Genomic DNA, 23,687 nt, shown 5'->3' on the forward strand with positions numbered 1-23,687 from the left:
CTCCAAGTTAGCAATTCATTCATTATCTCCTACAAAAGGTCAAAAACCTAGAATCTTTATGTTCCTTCAGAATATATACCCATCTCTTCCTCAATAGCAGGAAAAGTTCAAACTGTGGACAAGACCAGAACAAGTTGCATATGATTTGTTTTTTAGGTTGTGGATTAGCCAGAAGAGTTTATATGGGCATCTGAGATTAGATTCAGGTTTCTTGCACAGAAGGGATGATGTTCGCTGTGTTAATAAACAAGTACTTTTTCATTCATCATTCTACAGTCCAGGTGCTGGTTCTTGATAAGATCCGACTTTTTCACTTCCGTTAGAAAGGGCTGACATCTACTGGATCAGTTGCTCCAAGATGTCTTCTGAAAGTAAAACTCTGCATGAAATCTGGTTTCTCCAGGACTGTAATGTCTATTCTGTTAAATTCCTCAATCTTGTCATACCCCAAGGGCTTGATTTTTCTCCAGACAATGGCTCTATCATTGCTCAAACCCTGAATCTATCAGCATGTCTCACTAGTAAAATAGCTTTGGCTGCCAAAGCTTTCTGACCTTTTGCTCTTAGTTTTGTTAGCATGAAAAGCCTGCTACCTGAAGCCAGAGTCAATCAGAGAATTGTTCATGTAGTACTCAGAACTTTACCCCTCACACCCTTTTATCTTTTCTTTAAAATGTACCTCTGAATCTTCCAGAGACATTGTGCCTTATAGGGCCAGTGTCAGCTTGTTTGGGTCAAAAGTGAGATCCTGTTTTAGAAACTGCAAAGAGTGAGATGCATGGCATCAGTGTTTGCCAAGTTCTTTGCTCATTTTGTCCAGAAGAAAGGTCAGCCTATTACATCAGCAACTGATAATCAAGAAAAACAAACAAGCAATACAAAACAAAAGCTAAGTATTCTTTAAGCAAACGGTTTGTATAAGGAGAACACATTGAAAACAGACAAGTATGTTCATTTCTGCTCCTCTTTTTGGTATTTCCATTTTCTATTTAGCAAATGGAGAAACTACAAAGATCATCTGGCTTTATGGTTTTCCCATTGTGCTGGCTGGATCCCCACATCTAGAGGGCAGCAGGGATGTAGGCAAAGGAAGAGATCCTGGAGCCAGGCTGCCTGCGTTCACTTCAAGTAATATTTCTGTATTAGAAGGAGACAAAGTCGCTGCTCATCTCCCCCGACCCCAGCACACTCCTCTCTTTTCTTGGTTTGATATGAATCTTTCCAGTTTTCTTTCTGTGCATTTATATGCATACTCTATACACAAATTTTTTTTAATACGCACAGGCAGAATTTGTTTTTTTAATCTCTTTTAGATCTTTCTATATTCATGACCCAGATATTATAATTTGAGTCTTTAAATCCATTCAGCCCACTCCCAGCAAGTAAAATATTGGTTTCAAGCCCTCTGGAGGGTTTATAAGCTTCTCCAAGGATGTGAGCTCCAGTGAAAATACCCCGAGAGATTGTCAGGTTTTAGATCTAGGGGTTCCATTCTCCCCTTGCTTTCCTGCAAAATTGTATCATCTCTCCAGGCTCATCTTTAGGCTTTTTTTAAATGGAGACTAGAAAACCCCTTTCCCCAAAGTGTTAAAATCTAGGATAGAGGTATCTGACCTAGTTCTAACTTTGGCAATTCAGAGTTAAAATATTGTCATATTTTCTGGAGTATTAATATCTACACTGTCTCTCCTTTGTGTTCACACTGGCTGAGCTGGGGTGGGGGCATTTGGAAATTTGAGGGAAGGGGGCAGCATTCTGGGTTATCACCATGATGGGGCAGTTGCTGTATGTACTTGGTGTCCAGGAGTCACAGTGCTTAAGACAGAGACTGTGTTGGTCCCAGGTGTTTTGGACACCTTGTGGAGAAAACTCATAACCTGCAGAGCACCCACAGAGAGTGAGCATTGATTTGAGTCAACAGTAGGGGATTCATCACCAGCCACAGGGCTTTGTGCACACTGGATGGCAATAGGACCGGTGTGGTCTGGTGAGGGCAGGGACAGAAATGCAGAAGCAGACTAAGTTCAGGGTTCTATTTGTACATCACATATGGAGATGGAAAGACCAGAACTTGAAGGGACCAGGGCCAAAGCCCAGCAAAAACAAGAAGAGGTGTCAGCTGAAATATCCTTTTCTCAAATTATGTAATTAATTGCTAAATATATTTTTAGTTGAAATGGTTTGTTAGAGGGCACAAATTCAGACTTTCTGGTGCCACCTAGCTAACAATGTGCTTATAGAAAGATTTAGGTTATGGCTAAGTATTCTCTTTATGGAAAAAAAAAAATGTAGTTATGTAAAAGACAATTGAGTTGAGCCTCCAACTTTCAAATCGTTGAATGTTCCTATTGTCCAAATAGATTGAGGCTTTCAGCCGATCATGCCAAGTCTAAACAAGCTCACCACTGTGCTGCGATGGAGAGAGAATCTAATCCACCCACCACTGAACATGCTAGAGAAAACCTCAGCCTGGAGCTCTGCATCATGCCCCTCTGGAGTCAAAGGGTCACTTGAGGAATCTTTCTGTTGATTAATGATAGCAAAGGGAGGGTAAAGTTTCCACTTTGGGCCTCTGACTCTTGGAAAAGGTCACTGTCTCTAAACTCAGGCAAACTGGAAATGTGGGGGCATAGGTGAGAAGCTCTGGGGATGGGCCATTTTCTCACCATGCTTGTTTCCCATTTCAAATTTCTTTAGTAGAAAAACACAGTGTGTTCCCTTGCCCAGATATTAATCGTTAGATTGCCTGTATTCTTGTCTCAGGTTGGGATTTCTGTCATAATCACCCACTTTATTCTTTATTTCCATTGTGACTCAGGAAATCAGACTTCTTTGATTCTTTAGGGAACCATTATTACTGTTTTCAGTAGAGGGATGTATTTTCTTATATAATCCTGATAACAGAATGTGTGTCCCCAGAAGTGGTGGGCTAGACTAGAGGTGAGCAAACTATATATGGGGCCAGATCCAGCCCACTGCCCATGTTGGTAAAGGACGTTTCACACCCTCTGTCTACGTATTATCTGTGGCTGCTTCTGTGCTGCAGCACCAGAGTTTAGTAGTCAGGACAGAGACAGAATTGCAAAGCCTAAAATATTTACTATTTGGACCTTTGCATAAAAAGTTTGAGTCCTGGGCTAGATGGGAAGTTCATTTCTATCCTCCAACTTTCGTTCCAAAATTGAAGTTATACTACTGAGGCCAAAACCAGAAAGGATAGGTGAGAATGTCAGATAAAAGAACATCACATGTAAGAGATAAAAAGTATTTAGATTTCCCTTGCTTTTGGTAAAACAGAAATGTCTAGGTATAGTAACAGCAAACCTTTCGGCATTGTAGCAAATCCTGGAGTCCCATATTGCTTTGAGGCAAGGTCCATGGCAGAAGAGAACCTGATTCTTACGGTGCAGCACTTTCTCTGTCCCAAGGCAAATTCAGTTTCCAACAGAAAGGTGGATAGTCAACCCAACTTTGAGAGCCTGTGGGTGCATAGTGGCGAGTAGGCATAGTGGAGGATAGCAGATACCGAATGGCAGGCTCTTGCAGGCTATTTGGGGAAATGGGGTACAAAGAAAGTAACAGGACAGCAGAAAGCAGGAAACAATTAGTGCAGACCTTTTCAGTTGTCAGAAGAGGGCAAGATCAGTAGCAACTGGAGTCATTAGGGAAGATTTCATGGAAAAGATCAGTTCTAGTGGCCATTTACAGAGAATCTGTTAAGTGGGGAGCACCTTTAGGCATATTATATACATATTCTTCATTTTATCCTCGCAACAACCTGTGGAGGTAAATATAATTTCCATTTCATAGTTGACAGATCTCAGTTGTGCTCAAGGCTACCTGGACTCCGATTCCTTTCTTGTTAAGAGGGGAGAAAACGCATTTGGCCTCATCAGCTATAGCCTGCCTACACAGTGGGTTTATAGTTTTTTAGATCCTGGTAGGTATGAGAGATGACTGGAGAATCTCCCCCGTAATGTTAGTTCCATGAGATATTAAATTGTCTACTGATCTTTCTGCTTCAGCCACACGAGTGTGGGAATTTCCGTAATTTCCATGAAAATATTCTTGGGGGTAGGGGGTGCCTTTTTATAAGGTCGTAAATGTGGGCTTTCTGGTGCTTGCCTCCCAGGTGACCCCAAGAGAAGCAATTCTGGAAATTTAACAGGGAAGGAATCACATGTCCAGAGAAGCTTTAGCAGTTGCCAGCATCAGTTTGAAATTAAAACCTGATGCATTTTAGAATGGTCATTTGGTCCCCTTCCAGAGAGAATTCAGTTTTTTCAATGATAAAACTGCAATCTAGCCACCTGTGAAATCTGACAGTTTACTTTTTAGTCAGGGAAAAGGAACATTGGTCAGTTAGATGAACTGTTTTTTGCCTTCTGGAGTCAGCCAAAGCTCTGCCGGCCCTTTGGAATTCTCACCCAGATTAAACTCCCACGGCCAAGTAAGGAGGGAAGCCTTATCTGCCTTTTAAATCCTAGTGTTGGGCCAGTGTTTTCTCCTCAAAGATGCCTCTGACAGAATGAGAGTAAGACATACCTTTACATGAATCCAGTAAAAACTTATTTCAGCCTGAACTAAAGTGTACCTTTGCATCATCTGTGGAAAATAAGTAATTTTCTAAGCAAACTAAATGCATATGCAACATCTGCCTCAGTTGTTTGCAGCCTAAGGAGATGTGGGGTAAGTAGGCCCCAGAAGATAGTTTATTGGTCCACCTTCTAAGAGGCCCTGTAGTGCTGCCCACCCTCACCACTATGAGGCTTGCGAGGCAAGTGTGGACAAAGTAGCCTCGTTTATTATCCTTGGCAGCATTTGTTCCTCATACTTAAACAGGTCCTTAGGTTTGTACATCAGTCTACATTGGTGAACTTCCAAAGTTATGTTTCTGCTCCAGCTCTACCCTTTGAAGTGTGTAAGCACACACACTAGCATACGAAAGGAAGGTAGAAACAGCTGGGAAAATGGAGTCTAGTGACTGTGAGCATCTCTTGAACTAGTTAGAAATGTAGATTCCTGGGCCCCACCCAGACCGACTTTATTAGTCCATTTCTGTTGCTTTTAATAAAATACACAGAACTGGGTACTTTGTGAGAAAACAATTTATTGCTTACAGTTTCAGAAGCTAGGAAGTCCAAAGACCAGGGGACACATCTGGTGAGTCTTCTCTGATGGCTTTACAGCAGTGCAAGGGTCTCACATGGCAGAAAAATGGTGGAGCAGAGACTAACCTCATTCACTCTCATTTTAAAGCCCTCAAAACCACACCCATGACCACCATTTTTAATCCATTCACTATGGCATGGTCCTACAATCTAATCATCTCTTCAAGGCTCCACCTTTCAATTAAGATAATAGATTTCCTACCCTCAACAGTTACAGGGGGATCAAGTTTTGGGTGGACATTCAACCCAAGGCATCTACAGAATCAGAATGTGGAGGTTGGGAGTGGGGCAGCAATCTGTATTCATGAACCCTGCAGGTGATTCCAAAGCACGCCCAAGTTTGAGAGGCTAGGATGTAGGTGACCCAGATAAACTTCAGCTGTCTGGAAGGTGACTGTATTTTTACCAAATGAAATAGAATCTATTCCTAAAATCTAAGCAACATAAACTCTTCAGGTACAGCATTAACTAAGTTCTTTCCATTTTCCTGATCTCAGAAATTGATGAGAGTAGTGGTTTTCCCAAGCCTTTCCCATTATTCCTCTGGGGTGTCACTAGGTATTTCACTAAAAAAAAGATCCCATTGTCAAGTATGTTTGGGATGCAGCTGGGTAAAAACAACATGAAACAAGATTATTCCTGTAGAACTCTTCTAAATCTTTAATATGCTGATATTCGTTTTTAATCTTCAAGAGAAGGATATAGAATCTCCCAAATTTACCTTGATTGTGGAATCTTTTTTAAAGGAACATATTGTAGAACTAATGGTTTAGGGATTACAATTAAAATTACCCACAGTTTGTCTAAGCTGCTTCCTGATTCATATGAGAATGCCCTCAAAAACAGGAAAAATGAAGCATGCCTGAAGTGCCTAGAAAGAAATAATCTGTTTAAAAAAACAAATCCAGGTTTTCGTTTTGAAACCCCAAGGCACCAAGGAAACTATATGTTTTAAAATCCTAAAGGTTGAGGACAGGGATACTATAAACTTTAAATGTGAATAATTAAAAATTTTATTATTGGCAAAGTACAAAAACAAACATAAGACCCTGGCCACTTTTTCTCCATTACCCAATGGAAATGTGATAAGCAACACTGGGGAAGAGACAACTAGATACTTGTAGGGACACAGAAGGTGATAATAAAAACTAACATTAATTGAATGCTTACTATAGACCAGATGTTCTTCTAAGCACTTCAGAATTATTCTATCCTGAAAGCAGTCCTAGGAGGTAGGTGTGATCATTCCCCCTTTTTACAGATGTGGAAGCCTTGACTCAGTTTCCTAACTGCTCAGGGTCACATGGCTGGGGTGGGAGGAGGCAGGATTTACAACCTCAGTCCACAGCTGGTGCTCTTCACCACAATGCTCTACTCTTTAAACTTGACACTTGGAGCACTTGGAATGTAGCTGGCGAACAAAGGAAATAAAAATATGAACTAGCAATACAAGGCAGAATGTGGTCTGGCTCAAATGAATGGAACAGACCACAAACACATCTCTGGGTGGAGAGGATAGAGGTTTTCAGTGAGCAGCTCTCAGAACCATCAGTAGAACTGGTCTGGAAGATGTTCCATTAGAAAGTCTTTCAGAGGCAAATTACAGCTATTGACCCATGGAGATTTTATAAAGATATCTGAGAGTATGAATCTGTTGTGCTTTGCAATTTTTAGGAGGATTGCTTTCTTTTTTAGAGGTATGTAAATGTCTCTTGCATCTCTATACTGACATGAGGTTAGGTCCTTATTCAGCAAAGGCTGTTGAACTCTAATTCCAAGTTAACCCTGTGCTCAATGCTGAGAATGGAAAAATGGTTTAAGGTGTGTCCCTTCCTTTGGAGTCCACAGCCTAGTTAAGGAAATAAAATAGTATATTGTGGGGTTTGTTTTGTTTTGTTTTGTTAACTTACTTATCTTCACCTTTTCCCAGAAAAGATTTAAGGCTAGAGATGTGTGTACAGGCCTTCTGTTATTCAAACACTGTATACTGTGAAATATCAAGTGTTGATATAAAAATGAATTGGTCACCTGAGATTTGGGACTCTAGGCCAGGGTTCAATGGCACAGGCATTGTGATAAGTAATCTCAGCCACAGCCACTGACCAAGAACACTGATTTTTACGCTGTACCATGCATGATTTTACCCTGTGCGATTTGTCTCTGCATAAGTTGCTAACCCTATTGGGCCAGTGAGCAGATGGGACAAAATGGTTCCCAAGAGCCCTTTTATCACTTCTGACATTTTACGACACCGTTCTTATAGCTCTGGGTGTGCTTATCACAATGGCAGACACCCACAAATTAGACTGTATACTTACTTGACAGCCTTTAAACTAGATACTTAGAATTCCTATAACTTCTTTCCGATTTAGTTGTCTTTTGATCGACTTTATTGCATTCACCAAGTATTCACTATTCCACTTTGTGACCAGATAAGGGTCAGTTATGTTAGGAGCTGCTCGTTTGTGATGTACCTCATGCTAGATGGCTCACATAATCAGGGTATACCCTGAATTGCCTGTAGTGACGTGGTCTTCTAGTGGGGAGGCAGAGGCAGGACAGACGTTAAAAGCACAGACTCCAGACTTGCAGAGTGGTGAACCAGAATCCTGGCGCAGCCTTTTGCTTGCTGTGAGACTTGGGGCAAGTCACATAACCTCGGTTTCCACATCTATGAGAAAGTGATTATTATACCACCACTCTCCTAGGGTTATTGTCAGGGTTAAATGAGATGATTCATGTAAAACATTTCTGTAATGCCTGGCACATAGTAAGCGTTCAGTGTTAGCTGTTAATTTCTAATTATTACTGTTATTAGAAGGGGACAGCATGGATTGGGCTCATGCATGTTTTAGGGGAAGGTGCTGCAGTCTCTACATGAGCTGTTGATAAATTATTATTGGTAGTTGACACCTTTGCGTTTTAACAGTGACTGGGGATTCTAAATGCCAAATCTTGTCACTGAGGATTGTGATCAAGTAGACCAGCTTGCATTGCTGTTTCCCTTCTAGCCTGTGACTGTGACCCCAGGGGTATTGAGACGCCACAGTGTGACCAGTCCACGGGCCAGTGTGTCTGCGTGGAGGGCGTCGAGGGTCCACGTTGTGACAAGTGCACGCGAGGGTACTCGGGGCTCTTCCCTGACTGTACACCCTGTCACCAGTGCTTTGCTCTCTGGGATGTGATCATCGCTGAGTTGACCAACAGGACCCACAAATTCCTGGAGAAAGCCAAGGCCTTGAAGATCAGTGGTGTGATCGGGCCTTACCGGGAGACTGTGGACTCGGTGGAGAAGAAAGTCAATGAGATAAAAGACATCCTGGCCCACAGCCCAGCAGCAGAGCCGCTAAAAAACATTGGGAATCTCTTTGAGGAAGCAGAGTAAGTCGTTAATGAGCCAGAGTAACAATTCACAACGTTTTTTCCACCTTTTTGAACAAACACCAAAGGTTTTGTGCCATAGTGCTTCCATCAAAAGATCTGGTTAGTCCTGTGAGTGAAAACAGATTCTAGGCCAATTATTTTTCAGCAGTCATGACTCTGGGCATTTGGGTGAATGAATGTTGACACATCACTGGGGACCAGAATTCTGCAGGTTGCAGTACAGAATGTGAGCTCATCATATTTAGCACTCCTCTTTGCAAATAGTGCAGTAAGGCAGTAGAATGGAAGGAACACTGGATTTGGAGACAAAAGATCCGTAATTGAGTTGCAGCTCTGATACGTGCGAGGCTTATGAACTGGATAATTCACTTAAGTTCTAAGCCTCTATTTTCTCTCTTGTGGAGGAGGGGGAGAATAATTATTTGCCTTTACCTTACAGAGCAACAAAAGGATTGATCTATGAAATGAAAATATAATTGCAAAAAACTGTAAATATAGGGCCGAGCCTGTGGCGCACTCGGGAGAGTGCAGCGCTGGGAGCGCAGCGACGCTCCCGCTGCGGGTTCGGATCCTGTATAGGTATGGCCGGTGCACTCACTGGCTGAGTGCCGGTCACGAAAAAGACAAAAAAAAAAAAAAAAAAAACTGTAAATATAAATTGTTGTTATTCTATTACCACAAATAAGACTCATTTCCAAGTTATTTCTGCAGCTCAGCTATTGGTCCACTAGACTAGTGCTTCACTCATCCAGTTATAACAACTTCTCTCCAATGAAAAATCCTCTTCCTAGCCCTTCTCTGGGTAATTATCTCTCCAATTTAATAGTGTTCGTTTTGTCAAAATAAATTGAGAATTGAGCTGAGATGCTGAACTTCTTCTCAAGGACTTTTCTACCTTTCTCCTAGCTTCTTCTCTGCCCTCAAATATTCCAACTGCCTTTGCCAAAAAGGACACCCAAAAAAACAGTACAGTAAGCCCTAGCAGCTGAAGGACAAAACAGGAAAGGGTATGAAGCATTTGTGTTTCCTCAGATGCTATGGTTTTTTATTGCAGACTCACCATCTAGGCATGAGCGAGAGGACTGTTTCACAGCTAGATCCTATAGATTGAGAAGGTGATTTTACATTATAACAGAATTACAGTAACATTTTTTGTGTATGATGGGACTTTAATCAGCATCTCTAAGAAGCCGCATGGACTTTTCATTTCCCCTTATGTATGAGAACAGCCGACATTATTAGCTCAAGTACTTTGTAGAGGGTTCTTCCTAAGATCCTATAGATTTAAAGTAACTGGTCCCTTGATTTAATGCCTCAGGTTTTGTGCCCAAACCATGTGCTTGACCAGGGTATTAGGAAATGTCTGATGAGGGGTGATAATGCATTTAATGAGGCATTTTACTTTATTAAAAAGACTTTGCCTCTTAAAATACACTGATCACAAGTTTTGGAAGGCTGCAATCGAGTGCAAGCCCATTTAGGAAATGATTCTTGGCCTGAGTCTCTTGTAATCTCTGGGAGAAGGAAAAGGTCTGGTGTCCTTTGAGAGCCTGCCAAAAGAGAGATTACATTCCCGAAAAAGCTGTTTCTACACTCTCACTATTCATTTAATGAGATAGATTGTAATCATTTTAGGAGAACTAGTTTCATTAATCCTTTTTCAACATAATATCCAAGGATGCATGTTTTAGGATTCAGAGTGGCCTTATTTAAAAATATGTAATGTTAGATTTGATTTTTCTAACTGTAGCTTTTTATGAGACCTGAGAGGAAATGAAAGTCTATTGTGAATCAACAGATTAATAAAAGAAAGCATGGAAAAAAGAAACTATATTTTCCTCAGGAAAATGTCACTGGGTTTAACAAAATGTAATTTAATCTACCAAATCAGATGATCCCTTTAAGTGCTTGTTTTTTAGTTAGTTATCCAAGCCTTAAGCATAATTTTTCTATGGCCCTCAACCTTTCAACATCTTCACATTTTCCCAATTTTTTATAGGGAAGACAATTGTATTCAATTAAGTGAACCAGTAATACCCAGAGGAAAGGCCTTCTCAAATATTACTTTCTTTGTGATACACACACACTCCCACACACATACTGTATATACACAGTAATATAAAATAGATGCCAAAAATATAGCTTTGGAGATTTGAAGATATAAAACAAAATGGAGTTGAGTTTAGATTCCAAAGAAATATTGTGAAAGCTAAATGTTTAATACTTCATTCCCAGGAGATACTAACTTCTTTCTTATGAAAAATAAAAGGGTTTTTTCTTCGTGGAAAAAGGGAAGGTCCTTTGATGGAACCTTGCTTGAAGGGGAGACTTTATAAAAAGCTGATTTTGGTGGCTCCTGTTGTCTTCGTGGTGGGCTGTAGGGCTTCCTCTCTGCCTTTTCAACTGGAAGGAGATCCCCTGAGGCTCAGAGAAGAACGTTTTTTTGGCGGGTGGGGAGGCATTATTCTACATTGGAGTTGCCTGTCTTTTGAGTTTTTGTGCTGATGTGGACTTAAGCTGCTTACATATGAAGCTGCAACTCCACACTCACCTGTGCTGATATTACAGCAGAGATTTGGAATCCTACAAGTGGCCCCTCTTCGACAACATAGCTGCATGTTACCTTGTGTTTTTTTCCAAAGTCTTTGAAGAAAGACAAATTGTTAGATTTAATACAATCTTAATATAGTCTTTTATGATAAGGAGAATAGCACTAGTACTTAGAAAGGGAAAAATTGTTACAAATTACTGAATTGGCTTGAAATTACAGAGTAATAGATACAGTATTAGTAGAAAAATGTAAAAATAAAACTAAAAATCCCCTTTGGTGGGGAGAGGGAGGGTGGAAAAGGAGGAATTGATAAAGGGACATGAAAAGTAACTGTATTATACATTGGTAAAATAAGAAATGAAAAAGAAAAAATCCCCTTTGGTTTATTTTACATAGGTAAGCTTACCTTTCTCCTTACAGGAAACTAACCAAAGATGTTACAGAAAAGATGGCTCAAGTAGAAGGGAAATTATCTGATACAGCTTCACAAAGCAACAGCACAGCCAAAGAACTGGATTCTCTACAGACAGAAGCAGAGAACCTAGACAACACTGTAAAAGAACTTGCTGAACAACTTGAATTTATCAAAAACTCAGATATTCGGGGTGAGCAGATGTTGTACAAATACTCAATTCTTGACAGTGGATTTAATCATCTGTCTAATCTTTTAATATAGCCCTTTCAGAAAAAAAAAGTGCTTTCTAATAATTTTAAAGCTTTTGCCCATTGAGTCTTCCAGCACAAATGAGGATTAAAATCCCCATTTTACAAATATGGGACGACTTGGGGCACAGAGAGCCTGAGAGACATAGCAAAGGTCCCACAGAGTGAGTGACAGTAGTTGTATATTCTAATACAGTGTAATGGACACCATTCTAGATGTCCATTTCCTAATTTTTCCAGTTAGTGGTTTAACCCACTGGCCGTTCTTGGAAAGGGAATCTTTTGAATAATTGAAATAATAAGTTGATACTTCTGTAAATCCTTTTACATTCAAAAATGGTAAGGAAATAATTTTTGCAAATTCTTCATTTACTGATATCCTACGCTATATAAGACCCTCCCCCAAAAGTGAAAGAAAGTAGAAATATGTTAGATTATACTATCCATCCTATTTAATGTATAATTGCCTTTTTCTTTTTTTTTTTTGGACTAGGTCACTAAAGCCAGAACATCTCAGTTTTTATACACATAATACTAGTCGTTTGAGTGGATCTGAATAGTTAAATGACTGAGAAAAGGGAAAAATCATCAGGACGTATAATCTACAGGCTGCCTGACACCAGCTATTTAGAAAAAACTGGATGTTTGCCTGTGTCTAGAAATATCTGCATGATTGACTTAATTTTCCCTTTTTCACCCAGAATTTTGGCATCCTCCAGAGCTAGACTAGGTGCTAATGGGACAAAACATATTCATTGGTTATGAGGGGAAGACTGTACTTCTTCATAGAGATTTTTTTTCTTGAATTTTAAAACTTTACATTAAATTTAGGGCCAGAGGACACCAAATATGGATATTGCTTGGTGAGGAAATTGGGTACAATGAGATTAACTGTGGGCAATTCCATTTCCTGCCCTAGGCGCCTTGGATAGCATTACCAAGTATTTCCAGATGTCTCTTGAGGCAGAAGAGAGGGTAAATGCCTCCACCACAGATCCCAACAGCACTGTGGAGCAGTCGGCTCTCACGCGAGACAGAGTAGAAGACTTGATGTTGGAGCGAGAGTCCCAGTTCAGGGAAAAACAAGAGGAACAGTCTCGCCTTCTTGATGAACTGGCAGGCAAACTGCAAAGTCTAGACCTGTCAGCTGCTGCTGAAATGGTAAGGTTTGGGGGTTTGACCTCACTGTTGTGGTGCTCTAGGAGAAAAAAACACCCTACTTTGTCTTTAATACTGTTCAGTTTGCAAATGAATCAGCAGGAGTGAAACTCCCAGGCTCCAGTCTGTGGACGGACCACAGTATGGGGTATCCGTGACCAAGCCAGATTAAAAACAGCGTGTGGGTTTCTAGCCTTCTCCTCTGTTTCTCTGTTGTACAACCAAAAAATCGTGACTACTTTCCCATACTGTTGTACTGACTCAGGGACTTCTTATTTAAACTTGATTCTTTTTATACTGTGGACATTTCTTTTTCACTTTGTTAAGATTTGAAAGTGCAAAATCTATCTCAGTGGAAGTATTCACAATCATTCTGGGAGGAACTTCCTAAAAAAAGTAAAGGGAGCAAAAGAATTTTTTCCATGGGTGTTAGGTAAAATGTTCCTTTGTTCTAGTAACTTTACCTGGTGAAGATTAACCCTGAAACCAGACTAGAAAGTAGATTCATTTCCCAGAACGTTTTAAAAAGTAACTCCGGAGCCAAATGAAATTGAGTAGTGAGTGTAATGAAAATCAGGCAGAAAGCCAAAAAAAGCCAAACTGACCCTTATTCTTCCTCCTGTTTCCTCCTTGTTTTTCATGGAAAGATACCTTCTGAGAGGATTTGGAGGGTATTTTTTATAGACTAAGGCTTGTGTTCTCTCAGCCTAGAAATACACAGGAACAGTAAACATAGAGGGGAGGGACACAGAAGACTGTGAAGAGATCAAACCTCATTACAGCTTTGTCTTAGTAATAGTATTCCCTCCTTTCCCACCCTCAGTTTCTCTGAAATAGACCAGAACACATTGTTTGTACTGTATGGTGAACAACTTAATCAATGCCTGCAAGGTTTTATATTCATTATCTTGTGAAACTTTATAGCATCTAGTGGAAATAGGAAGTAAGGAGATCTCCTGTCACCTTTTTTTAAGTGAAAAGTGAAAGAAAAATTAAGAAGAAAAAAAGAGAAATGAAGGCCCTTCATAGGTTTTATTACTTGAAGTAGTATAAACTCCTACCGAGAGAGGGGGGAAAAAAAAGGAAAAATGAAATCCCAGGGCGATGTGTGAATTACACCTAACAGTAGACAACATTGTTATACATACATGAAATGCCAATCCTCTCAATCTTTCCTTGCAGTATTGATTCCTTCCTTACAAATTCTAATAAAAAAAAGCAGTCATCACAAAATCTCAGCAAACTACAATGAGAAGCAGCTAACCATGCTAAAAGGATTTCTGCTTTGTAACAAGGCATCTTGGGAATGGGTGGCAGGTGGGAGGGGTTTCCTCTGGCCTCACAAATGTGTGCCCTTCTCTGTGCTTGCTTTTCCACCTGGTAAGCTACCTGGGCATTAGCCAGCTTCTTCAGTTCTCTGTCTATTTGCCTCTGTTAGTTATCCTATGAGGACTCTATAGATTTCATACTGCCATTATCTTTTGTAGAGAGAAATTTACACTTTGTGTTTTTCAAGTATCTCCAGGCCTTTATCTTTATGGGTATTTAGCTTGAACCATGCTTTTTTTTCATGTCTGCCTCTGTTGAAACAAACCAGATCTTCTAGTATGCTGTCAGATTGTTTTTAGAAAGCATCCTGAAAGTTTTACATTTCTTGTCTTAAGACTTGTGTTCTTCTACAGCATACAGAATAAACTTTATTTTCTGAAGCTTTTTATGTACTGTAAACCAGACACATGAAAGATGATTATTTTAGTTATAATTCGAATGCAATGTTGACTATAATTATCTTAATTATCTTAAAATTATTAGGCCAAAGAGCTGATTACATATCTATTCAAAAACTTTTTTTTTTTTTGTAACTTCTTAAAAACAGTACTATTCTCGTTTGGGAATATTCTGTTAACTGCTTTTCATTGCAGTATATCTTTGGCCTCTTTTCAGTATGAGCATTTTCCACAAAAGAATAGCTCTAAATACAGTATTCTTCCTCCTCAGACTTTTCCATCGTATAGCACACTTAGAATATCACAATTTGCATTTATATGCCATGACCAAGTGATGATCTTTCTGGTAGATAAGAAAAGGGTGTGTGTGTGGGGGGGGGTAATCTGTAAAAGCTACATCCACCTTTCTTCCTTTGTACTGTTTTCTCTCTTCCTTTCATACCTGGAATGTTCTCCCACTTCCTCTGCTCAAATCCCACCAGCCAGCAAATCCTTCCCCAGCTACAACTACTGCAATCCTCAGCAGTCTCTCCTGTGTCTACTTTCCTTTATACTTGCTGCATCTGACCTCTGCTTAGCTATTTTATGTGGCACGATCCTGTCTTCCTAACTAGAGGGCAGGTTACTAAAAGGGTGGATAATAGGCCTTTTAGGTCTCTGTATTCACCAGAGCAGTTAATGTGGTACTAGGCCCAAAGAACATTTGCAATACCTATTTTTAAAATCTACCTGGATAGAAAAAAAAGGGAAGCATTCTTTGGCCTTCACATTGGCAGAATTCAGCTTGATACTGCAGATAACGTTTGCATCCTGGGCAGAGCCCATATGGTATTCTAATTAATTCGGGCAGAAAGTATTGATGAGTTGTAAACTTCTGTTGTTTCCTTGGAAATAAACAGGTTAGCTTATTCCTAAACTCATTGCTCCTCTCTCCATTCTGTCTTCTGAACACTGTGTTTTCAAGCACCCTTGCTGAGGACCACCTACATGTTCTCTGGGGCCACCCAGGCCCTGCACAGCTGTTATGTTGCAGCAGACTCACTATGTGAACCCTTGTGCCTGCTCCTTGGCTTCTTGCAGACCTGTGGAACACCTCCAGGGGCCTCCTGTTCTGAGACCGAATGTGGCGGCCCAAACTGCAGAACTGATGAAGGACAGAAGAAGTGTGGGGGGCCTGGCTGTGGTGGTCTGGTCACTGTTGCACACAGTGCCTGGCAGAAAGCCATGGACTTTGATCGAGATGTCCTGAGTGCCCTGGCTGAAGTGGAACAGCTCTCCAAGATGGTAATTGAGTGGACAGCCAGAGTTTTTGTTGTTTGTTTATTTGCTTTTCTTGTGGACAAGAGGATCTGAAAGGGAGAAATCAATCTAAACACTGACTAAAACGAAAAGAGCATTTCACAGTCTGTATGAACAATCAAGTATGAAAAGTTCATGTTTCTGTGAGGTCAGAGAAGAGAGGAGATTTTATTCAAAGATAAAGAATTTCCTTTCTACTTTCTAACAGGGAAATAGCACGTGCTTTAGAGCAAGAGGTGCAAATTTTAAACTGATGACAATTTGAGACAACCGTGTTACTATCATGGGTCCAGGATTACGAGTACATCCAGCTGTACTACAAAAATTCTACACTAGTAATTGAGCATTTAGTCTTCTAAAGTGACACATACTCTTAACTGAAGTATTTATGTGGGTACCTGAGAAAAAAACTAGGGAATATTTGATAGGTCACCAAATGATTTGGAGGAGTTAAAAACAACTTGAAAACATTTTAAATGCTAGCTCTACCTATATAAGAATAATTTCAGTTCGTTTAGGAATATTATACTTTTTCCTAGAGACATGATTCTAAATGTTTAGTTTTTCAGCATCATTTTTTGGCCATTTCTAATATTCTGGTCTCCTTCAGAAAGAGCAAAATTGTTCCATGGGTAATTTATTCTTCATATTTAGGTCTCTGAAGCAAAACTGAGGGCAGATGAGGCAAAACAGAATGCTCAAGATGTTCTGTTGAAAACAAATGCTACCAAAGAAAAAGTGGACAAGAGTAATGAGGATCTGAGAAATCTGATCAAGCAAATCAGAAACTTTTTGACCCGTAAGGCATTTTTTCATTTTCATTTTACTTTAGACATTTGTTCCTATATAAGAGTCTCTGTTTTGAGAGTCCATAACTCAAATCTGCATTTTAGATAAAATCCATTTCTGGCAGGATATCAGGTGACATTCCCAAATAAGAAAAATGTCCATGTTAAGAAATGGGAACATTTCTTAAGCCTATATATGTGTATTAAATAATCTTAAATAAACTTTTCCAGTGTTATGTAGATGCAGACACACCCGATGGGATACCCTAGTAGCAAATCAAACATTTACTACTAGAAGTCAAACTACTACTACATTTACCTAGAAGTCAAACATTTACTGTGAGAATTGAATTCAGAATTTGTTAGAGAATACATATAATGTCATTAGAACCTTAACAAAGTGGAGTTTATTTTGGCATTGCCCCCAAAGCTTTGTAATTCTATTATTTACAGGATATTAAGCCCACAGTTAAACAGCTCTGTAACTTAAGTGTTCTGTGAGAACAAGAAAATCTCTAGAATTTGTGGTACAGATCACAAGTGTTACTGGCACAGTTCAAGTGTTATCAATAAGGATGGTTTTGGCTCTAAGTTGCAGAAAACTCTCAACTGAAATACACTTAATCAAAAAAGGATGTTTATTATCTCACAAAATAAGTCCAGTAGTAGGATAGCTTCATGGGTCAGGGACCCACACACTTTTCATCTTTCTACACTACTAGTTTAAGCATATTGGCTTTGTTCTCAAGCTAGCTCTCCTCATGGCTACAAGGCGGCTGCCAAAGTTCCGGACTTAACATAAAGATACAATAGTATCTAATAGAAGAAGAGACCACACCTGTTCTCTTGCTGTATCTTTTTTAAAAGGAGGAAACCTTCCCCCGAAACCTTTATGTAGTCATGCCCATAAATCTCATTGTCCAAAAGTGAGTCACATGCCCGTGCATAAGTGTCACTGAAAAGTGAAATGTGACTACAGTACTTGGCAGACTAATCAAGATTTAACGCTAAGCTGATTATTTTACCTGACCTTAAAGGTAGGTGCCTGAAAAAAATCAGAATTCTGTTAGCAAGGAAAAAGGGAATGGCTAATAAGTAAGGAGTCAACAATATTTGCTAAGGATATCTTAGGGAATATCCTGTGGAAACTGTCATTCAAGCACATATTTTCCTGTGAATAAATCCTTTGGGATCTATTTTTATGTCCTTTAACAGTTTAAAACACACACACAGCTTAAAACTGAATGAGGATCTGACATATCTGAGGCTTAACCTCTGTCATTTTTTTTTTGTTTTGTTTTTTAACCACCTTTCACATTTGACATTTGAAACTCCTTGGCTTTGCTGATAATACACTATCCTGGTTCTCTTGCTTCTATAATTTTCTCCCTTCCTACAGTTTCCTAAATCCAGATAATTTATAAGGGATATCAACTCTGTATCTGCATTAACAATTGTTTCCTAGCTATTCTTCCAACCTCAATTAATACATTTCATCGTCTTCAAGTCCCAGCTTTAAACTCCGGCCTCTGTGGTTTTCCACAATCTAAACCATTCACTCTGCTAGACTTTCACATAACATTCTCTGCCCATACCACCTCTCCTTCCAGAAATGTCTTTTCTTTTTTTCAAATCCTGTTATCTTTCAAAACCTAATCAGTTCCTCATCCTCCATGAAGTCTTCCCTCACTACCCCAGCCTACAACAAATTCTAGTAGTACTCGGTCTGTAGTTACTTTTGTGTGTGGGTGGGTGAGTCTCATCTCTGTACCCAATTAGATTATAAACTCTTAAACAGGAAGTGTGTTTCTCGTGGTGTAACCCCACAGTGCTAATCGTATAGGAGATAAGTGGTTGAATCAGTGAATCATCCATGATTTTTCACCTCTGTATGGGGCCATCTTTGCTTTTCACAGAGGATAGTGCTGATTTGGACAGCATTGAAGCAGTTGCTAACGAGGTATTGAAGATGGAAATGCCTAGCACCCCACAGCAGTTACAGAACTTGACAGAAGACATACGTGAACGAGTTGAAAGCCTTTCTCAAGTAGAGGTCATTCTACAGCAAAGTGCTGCCGACATTGCCAGAGCTGAGATGTTGTTAGAAGAAGCTAAAAGAGCCAGGTATCTAAAGACATGATGGCCTCCAAGGGGCTTATTTTGTGTATCTAGCATGGAGTAGAAAAGTATTTATTAATCAGTGAAATTTCTTAAAATGACCTGTGTGAGTCTCTGGATCATTTCAGGAAGACTATCCTTTAAAAGAAGTGTTCTTTTCTAAGAGGAAGTACTTTTTTCATGTTCACCAACAATATATTGTCTCATTTTTTTACGCAGCAAAAGTGCAACAGATGTTAAAGTCACTGCAGATATGGTAAAGGAAGCTCTGGAAGAAGCAGAAAAGGCCCAGATTGCAGCAGAGAAGGCAATTAAACAAGCAGATGAAGACATCCAAGGAACCCAGAATCTGCTAACTTCGGTAAGACACTATAATCAGTATTATATATGGGAGAAAACACCCACATATACTGTTTATTAGAAAACTAAGTTCATTTTATAGTTACATATTTAAAAAAATTCTTAGAGGATTTCTTTAAATAAATCTGAACTACTCTTTTAGCATGGATACTAAAAATGAGTGGAGATATGTTTTCAAGGGGAAAAAAAAAGGATTATGAAGATGTTGGACCATTAAGTCCCCTTCATTATGAGGGGACATCAGAAAGTTCATGGAAAAATGGAACTGAGGGTTGTGGGACACTTAATGATGTTTCATCAAAACTCTTACAAAATTGTCCTTGTTTGATTAGAGGAATGAGCAGAAGCATTGTCATGGTGGAGAAAGACTTACTGGTGAAGCTTTCCCAGGTATTTTTCTGCTAAAGCTTTGGCTAATTTTCTCAAAACACTCCTGAAAAGCAGATGTTACCATTCTTTGGCCCTCCAGAAAGTCCATAAGCAAAATGCCTTGAGCATCCCCCCCAAAACTGTTGCCATGACCTTTGCCATGACTGGTCCACTTCTGCTTTGACTGGACCACCTCCACCTCTTGGTAGCCATTGCTTTGACTGTGCTTCAACTTCAGGATCATATTATTAAAGGATCATGTTTCATCTCCTGTTACAGTTCTTCAAAGAAATGCTTCAGAATCTCGATCCCATTTGTTTGAAATTTCCACTGATAGCTCTGCTGTTGCCTGCAGCTGATCTGGGTGCAATGGTTTTGATACCCATCCAGCAGAAAGTTTGCTCAACTTTAATTTTTCAGTCAGAATTGTGTAATCTAAACCAGTTGAGATGTCTTTGGTGTTCGTTATTGTTTCTGCTGTTAATCCTTGGTCCTCTACCACTGCAGGCTTCATCTCTTCAACATTGTCTTGTCCCTTAAAACAAATTATCCATTTGTAAACTACTGATTTCTTTGAGGCATTTTCCCCATAAACTTTTTGTAAAGCACCAGTGATTTCACCAATCTTCCACCCCAGCTTCACCATAAATTTGATGTTTGTTCTTGCTTCCATTCTAACAGAATTCATGTTGCTCTGATAGGGGTTCTGCTCAAACTGTCTTATCCTTCTCAGTGCCTCAAACTAGATCCTGCTCAGACATATTGTACCAAGTTAGTACAAGGTTATTTTGGTGCAAAAAAATTTTGCAATCCATGAATAGTTTTTTCATAATATGCATTCTCCATGAACTTTTCGAAGATCCCTCAGACTTCCCCCACAAAAAGTCTAAGAAAGATAAAAACTGTTCTTTCACGAAATAGCTTATACTCCAATAGCTTATACTCCATTTAGTATTATAAAGCATAGTATTAATTTCAAAATCCAGTTTTAGAAAACTGTTCTGCTGTTATAAAGCAGCCCAAAAGCAACCTACATGTTTAGGCCCAGGGTCTCATGATTTTGGTGGTCATTCACAAAAATTTTACTACACTTTCGAAAACCACCACTAAACAACAAAGTTCAAAATGTCTGTTTCCAATGCCAAATTCTAGAGGAACCTAACAGAGATGTTATAACTAACAAATCTGTTCTGTTCAGAAGCATGGAAAACTTAAGTAAAATACCAGGTACTTCAAAAAAGTTCACAGAAAGATTCGTATTATCTTTCAATTTTGTTTTTCCATGAACTTTTTGAAGTACCTTCGTACTTACAATGCAAACATAATTCAATGTTATTCTTTCATTTTTCAAAAACCAGTTCTCTAAGTAATTTTTTTCCTTCCAATTTCAGTAAAGTTTGATTTTTAAAAATGGATGAAGACAACTGATGACATCCAATCCCTATGCATGTTCTCAGAATATACTTTGATATTAGATGCACCCAGTACTCACTATCAGGCCAATCCTCCTTATGTTGAAAACCTGGGATATGGTTTCTCAAGATGCTTTTCCTACCATTAATTGATACAAACCTGTCTTCCCCTACTCTGTTGCTATCAGTGAAATGAAGCCCAACAGTTCCAAAGCCATTTTTCCTTCTCAAATTTTGAGCATAATACCCTTTTTACAGGCTACTATTTAAGTTTTTAAAAATTATGTTTTCCCACTAGACTCCTGTAACTCTTTAAATATTTTTTCTATCTCTAATTTTTTCAAATTTCTCAGTGTGCTTATGACAGTTTAGTGAACTTTATTTCAATAACTTTTTAAAAATTACTGTTTTGAAAAGCATATTGGAAAATATTAAATTATAGGTGAGATATTTGGCTTAATGATGCAAGTTAATATGGTGGTTTTGTTTTTCAGGGACCTTGGGGGCAGGAAGTATTTTAGGTTAGTAACAATAAGATACACAGAAAACCTCCAACTAAACCATGCTTATGAAAGCTTGTGAGAAACTATTCACTGATTTAAGAATAAAACTATAAAGCTTATTTTCTAAGAATTACAATTATTCTCTAAGAATTTTTTATTAATTAATGGGTAAACTTTGAGGTCAAGAATCCTTTGGCTTGAAATATTTACAAACTTTAGCATACGTTTATACTGATCCATTAGTTTCATTATGACAGTATTGTTATTCAGAGTTAATTCTATTGAATAGACCCATTTTTGAAGATCATTTTTAAGAAAAATTGCTCAGGGAAATTGGTTCTTCTGTCATGAGCCAGACTGCTTGTTTACTTTGGCTAGCTTTTAAAAATCAATGTTTATTGATTCTACTTTGAAAAGAGATCAAATGTGGATCCTCATCTGTTGCTCAGATATTTTTTCCTAAATAACTTTGAATATTTACAGTTTCTAGCTCTAACTTTTCCACACTTTATGCCATCTCACAATCATATAGAAACTTTTCATAGTTTCAAAGAACATTCCTATGTCTTCAGTAATTAGCTGAAATCTCCTCTACTAGAGTTGACAAGAAAAACTCAAAAGTTGACTGGAAGTTATAATTTTCAGTCACATTAATTTGGAAATTTATGTGGAAATCCCTCTTCTCACAGCTGCTTATTTGTGAACATTATTTAGCTAAAGTTTGCAGGTGTCCTTAAAATGCTTTCTCAACACATTGAGATGCCTGGGGTGGTTTTTACTCTCATTAAGGAAAAATTCTACATCAGTGTAGAATTGATCAGTGATCAGCTTAGATCATCAGAAGTAGCAAAAGAATAAAGTGAATATAAGTGATGTAGCAAAGACTAAAGTTGTGCACTTCATATAAGCTTTCTTGAAATTATTTTTAGTAATTACTTTTTTGGTTTAAAGCAAAATGGCACAGAAGCCTCTTAAATCTTCCTCTAAACTTGTACTCCTAGTACTTCCTACCATTTCTTAAACTAACAGTTTGCTGGATGATTGACATTATACTTCTAGATTGAGTCTGAAACAGCAGCTTCTGAAGAAACTTTGTTCAATGCCTCCCAGCGCATCAGCGAGCTAGAGAGGAATGTGGAAGCACTTAAGCGGAAGGCTGCCCAGAACTCTGGGGAAGCAGAATATATTGAAAAAGTAGTATATACTGTGAAACAAAGTGCAGAAGATGTTAAGAAGGTAAGTAAATCTTTGTAACTTCACAGCTGTGTTGACAAAGGAGCAAACCAGTCTCCTTGCCTTCCTTGGAATTAATAAGGGACATGAACCTAACATGGTTACTCATCAGAATGATCCAAAATGACATGTTTTGAAATAGCAGTCTTTAGAGATGTAGATGGAAAAGAATGGGAGTGGATATAGAACTGTCCAATAAGTATGACTTAGGGCCTCAAATCCAAACTTGCATAAGAGTTTAGAAGAATGAAGTTAATTTAACGTAGGGGTGGAAGTCTTAAAACAAGCCCACTGAATTTGTATTTCTTTACTTTATTTCAGCTAGGAAGATCTTTATGGCATTTAGTTATTACCTGGCCATTTGAGAATTACTTTAAAAGCAGAGTGGAAAAAGCTTAAATAGTGTATTACAGAGATTAGCTAATAGAAAGCCAAATCTCACCTGCTTCAGAGTCATTTTGAATTAACCACCCCTCACTTCTCATTGGAAGGTACTATATTTTGCAAAGAAAAGCTCACTCCACCCAAATTTTTAGCTAGAAGCCAAGTAATAATTGAAATGTACATCCAGTTTCTAAATTTGTGTGGACAAATGTTTATCTCAAAAAAGACCTTTAAGTTGGTGGGGGGCGGGTGTTGAAAATGACTTAATTTAGTTTATAACTCTCTACTATTCAAAAATTTTCCTGGAAGCCACTGTAGCTTTTTAGGCATTACATAAAAGTAACTTCCCTACACCTGTGCATTGGGGAAGAGAAAAAAATGAGAAAAGTTCACTGCCATATTATGAGACAGCTATCTCTTCTGGTGTAGATTGTGTAGTTCCATGCAGTTCTGAGGATGTAAGTCTTCCAACCAGTCTATTTACAGAGCATTTTTAAAATAAATGACACTTTATTACAATAAATAACAAAATCCCTTGAAATTTTCCATAAAAATATATCCGGAGTG

The 23,687-nt window shown here is 38.7% G+C and overlaps 1 protein-coding gene across 1 annotated transcript in view; it reads left to right on the plus strand.

Annotated features, from left to right (window-relative positions):
* The window catches only part of LAMB1 (laminin subunit beta 1), a 69,288-nt gene that overhangs the window by 44,234 nt on the left and 1,367 nt on the right, over positions 1 to 23,687 (plus strand). Inside the window, exons 25-32 of the mRNA XM_063098978.1 lie at positions 8,183 to 8,552; positions 11,527 to 11,711; positions 12,689 to 12,930; positions 15,735 to 15,938; positions 16,608 to 16,752; positions 18,658 to 18,865; positions 19,079 to 19,220; positions 22,563 to 22,739. Coding sequence (XP_062955048.1) covers positions 8,183 to 8,552; positions 11,527 to 11,711; positions 12,689 to 12,930; positions 15,735 to 15,938; positions 16,608 to 16,752; positions 18,658 to 18,865; positions 19,079 to 19,220; positions 22,563 to 22,739 — 1,673 coding nt within the window. The remainder of the gene's footprint in view (positions 1 to 8,182; positions 8,553 to 11,526; positions 11,712 to 12,688; positions 12,931 to 15,734; positions 15,939 to 16,607; positions 16,753 to 18,657; positions 18,866 to 19,078; positions 19,221 to 22,562; positions 22,740 to 23,687) is intronic.

The sequence above is a fragment of the Cynocephalus volans genome, chromosome 6, assembly GCF_027409185.1.
Source record: "Cynocephalus volans isolate mCynVol1 chromosome 6, mCynVol1.pri, whole genome shotgun sequence".
In the NCBI taxonomy this organism is placed as follows: domain Eukaryota; kingdom Metazoa; phylum Chordata; class Mammalia; order Dermoptera; family Cynocephalidae; genus Cynocephalus; species Cynocephalus volans.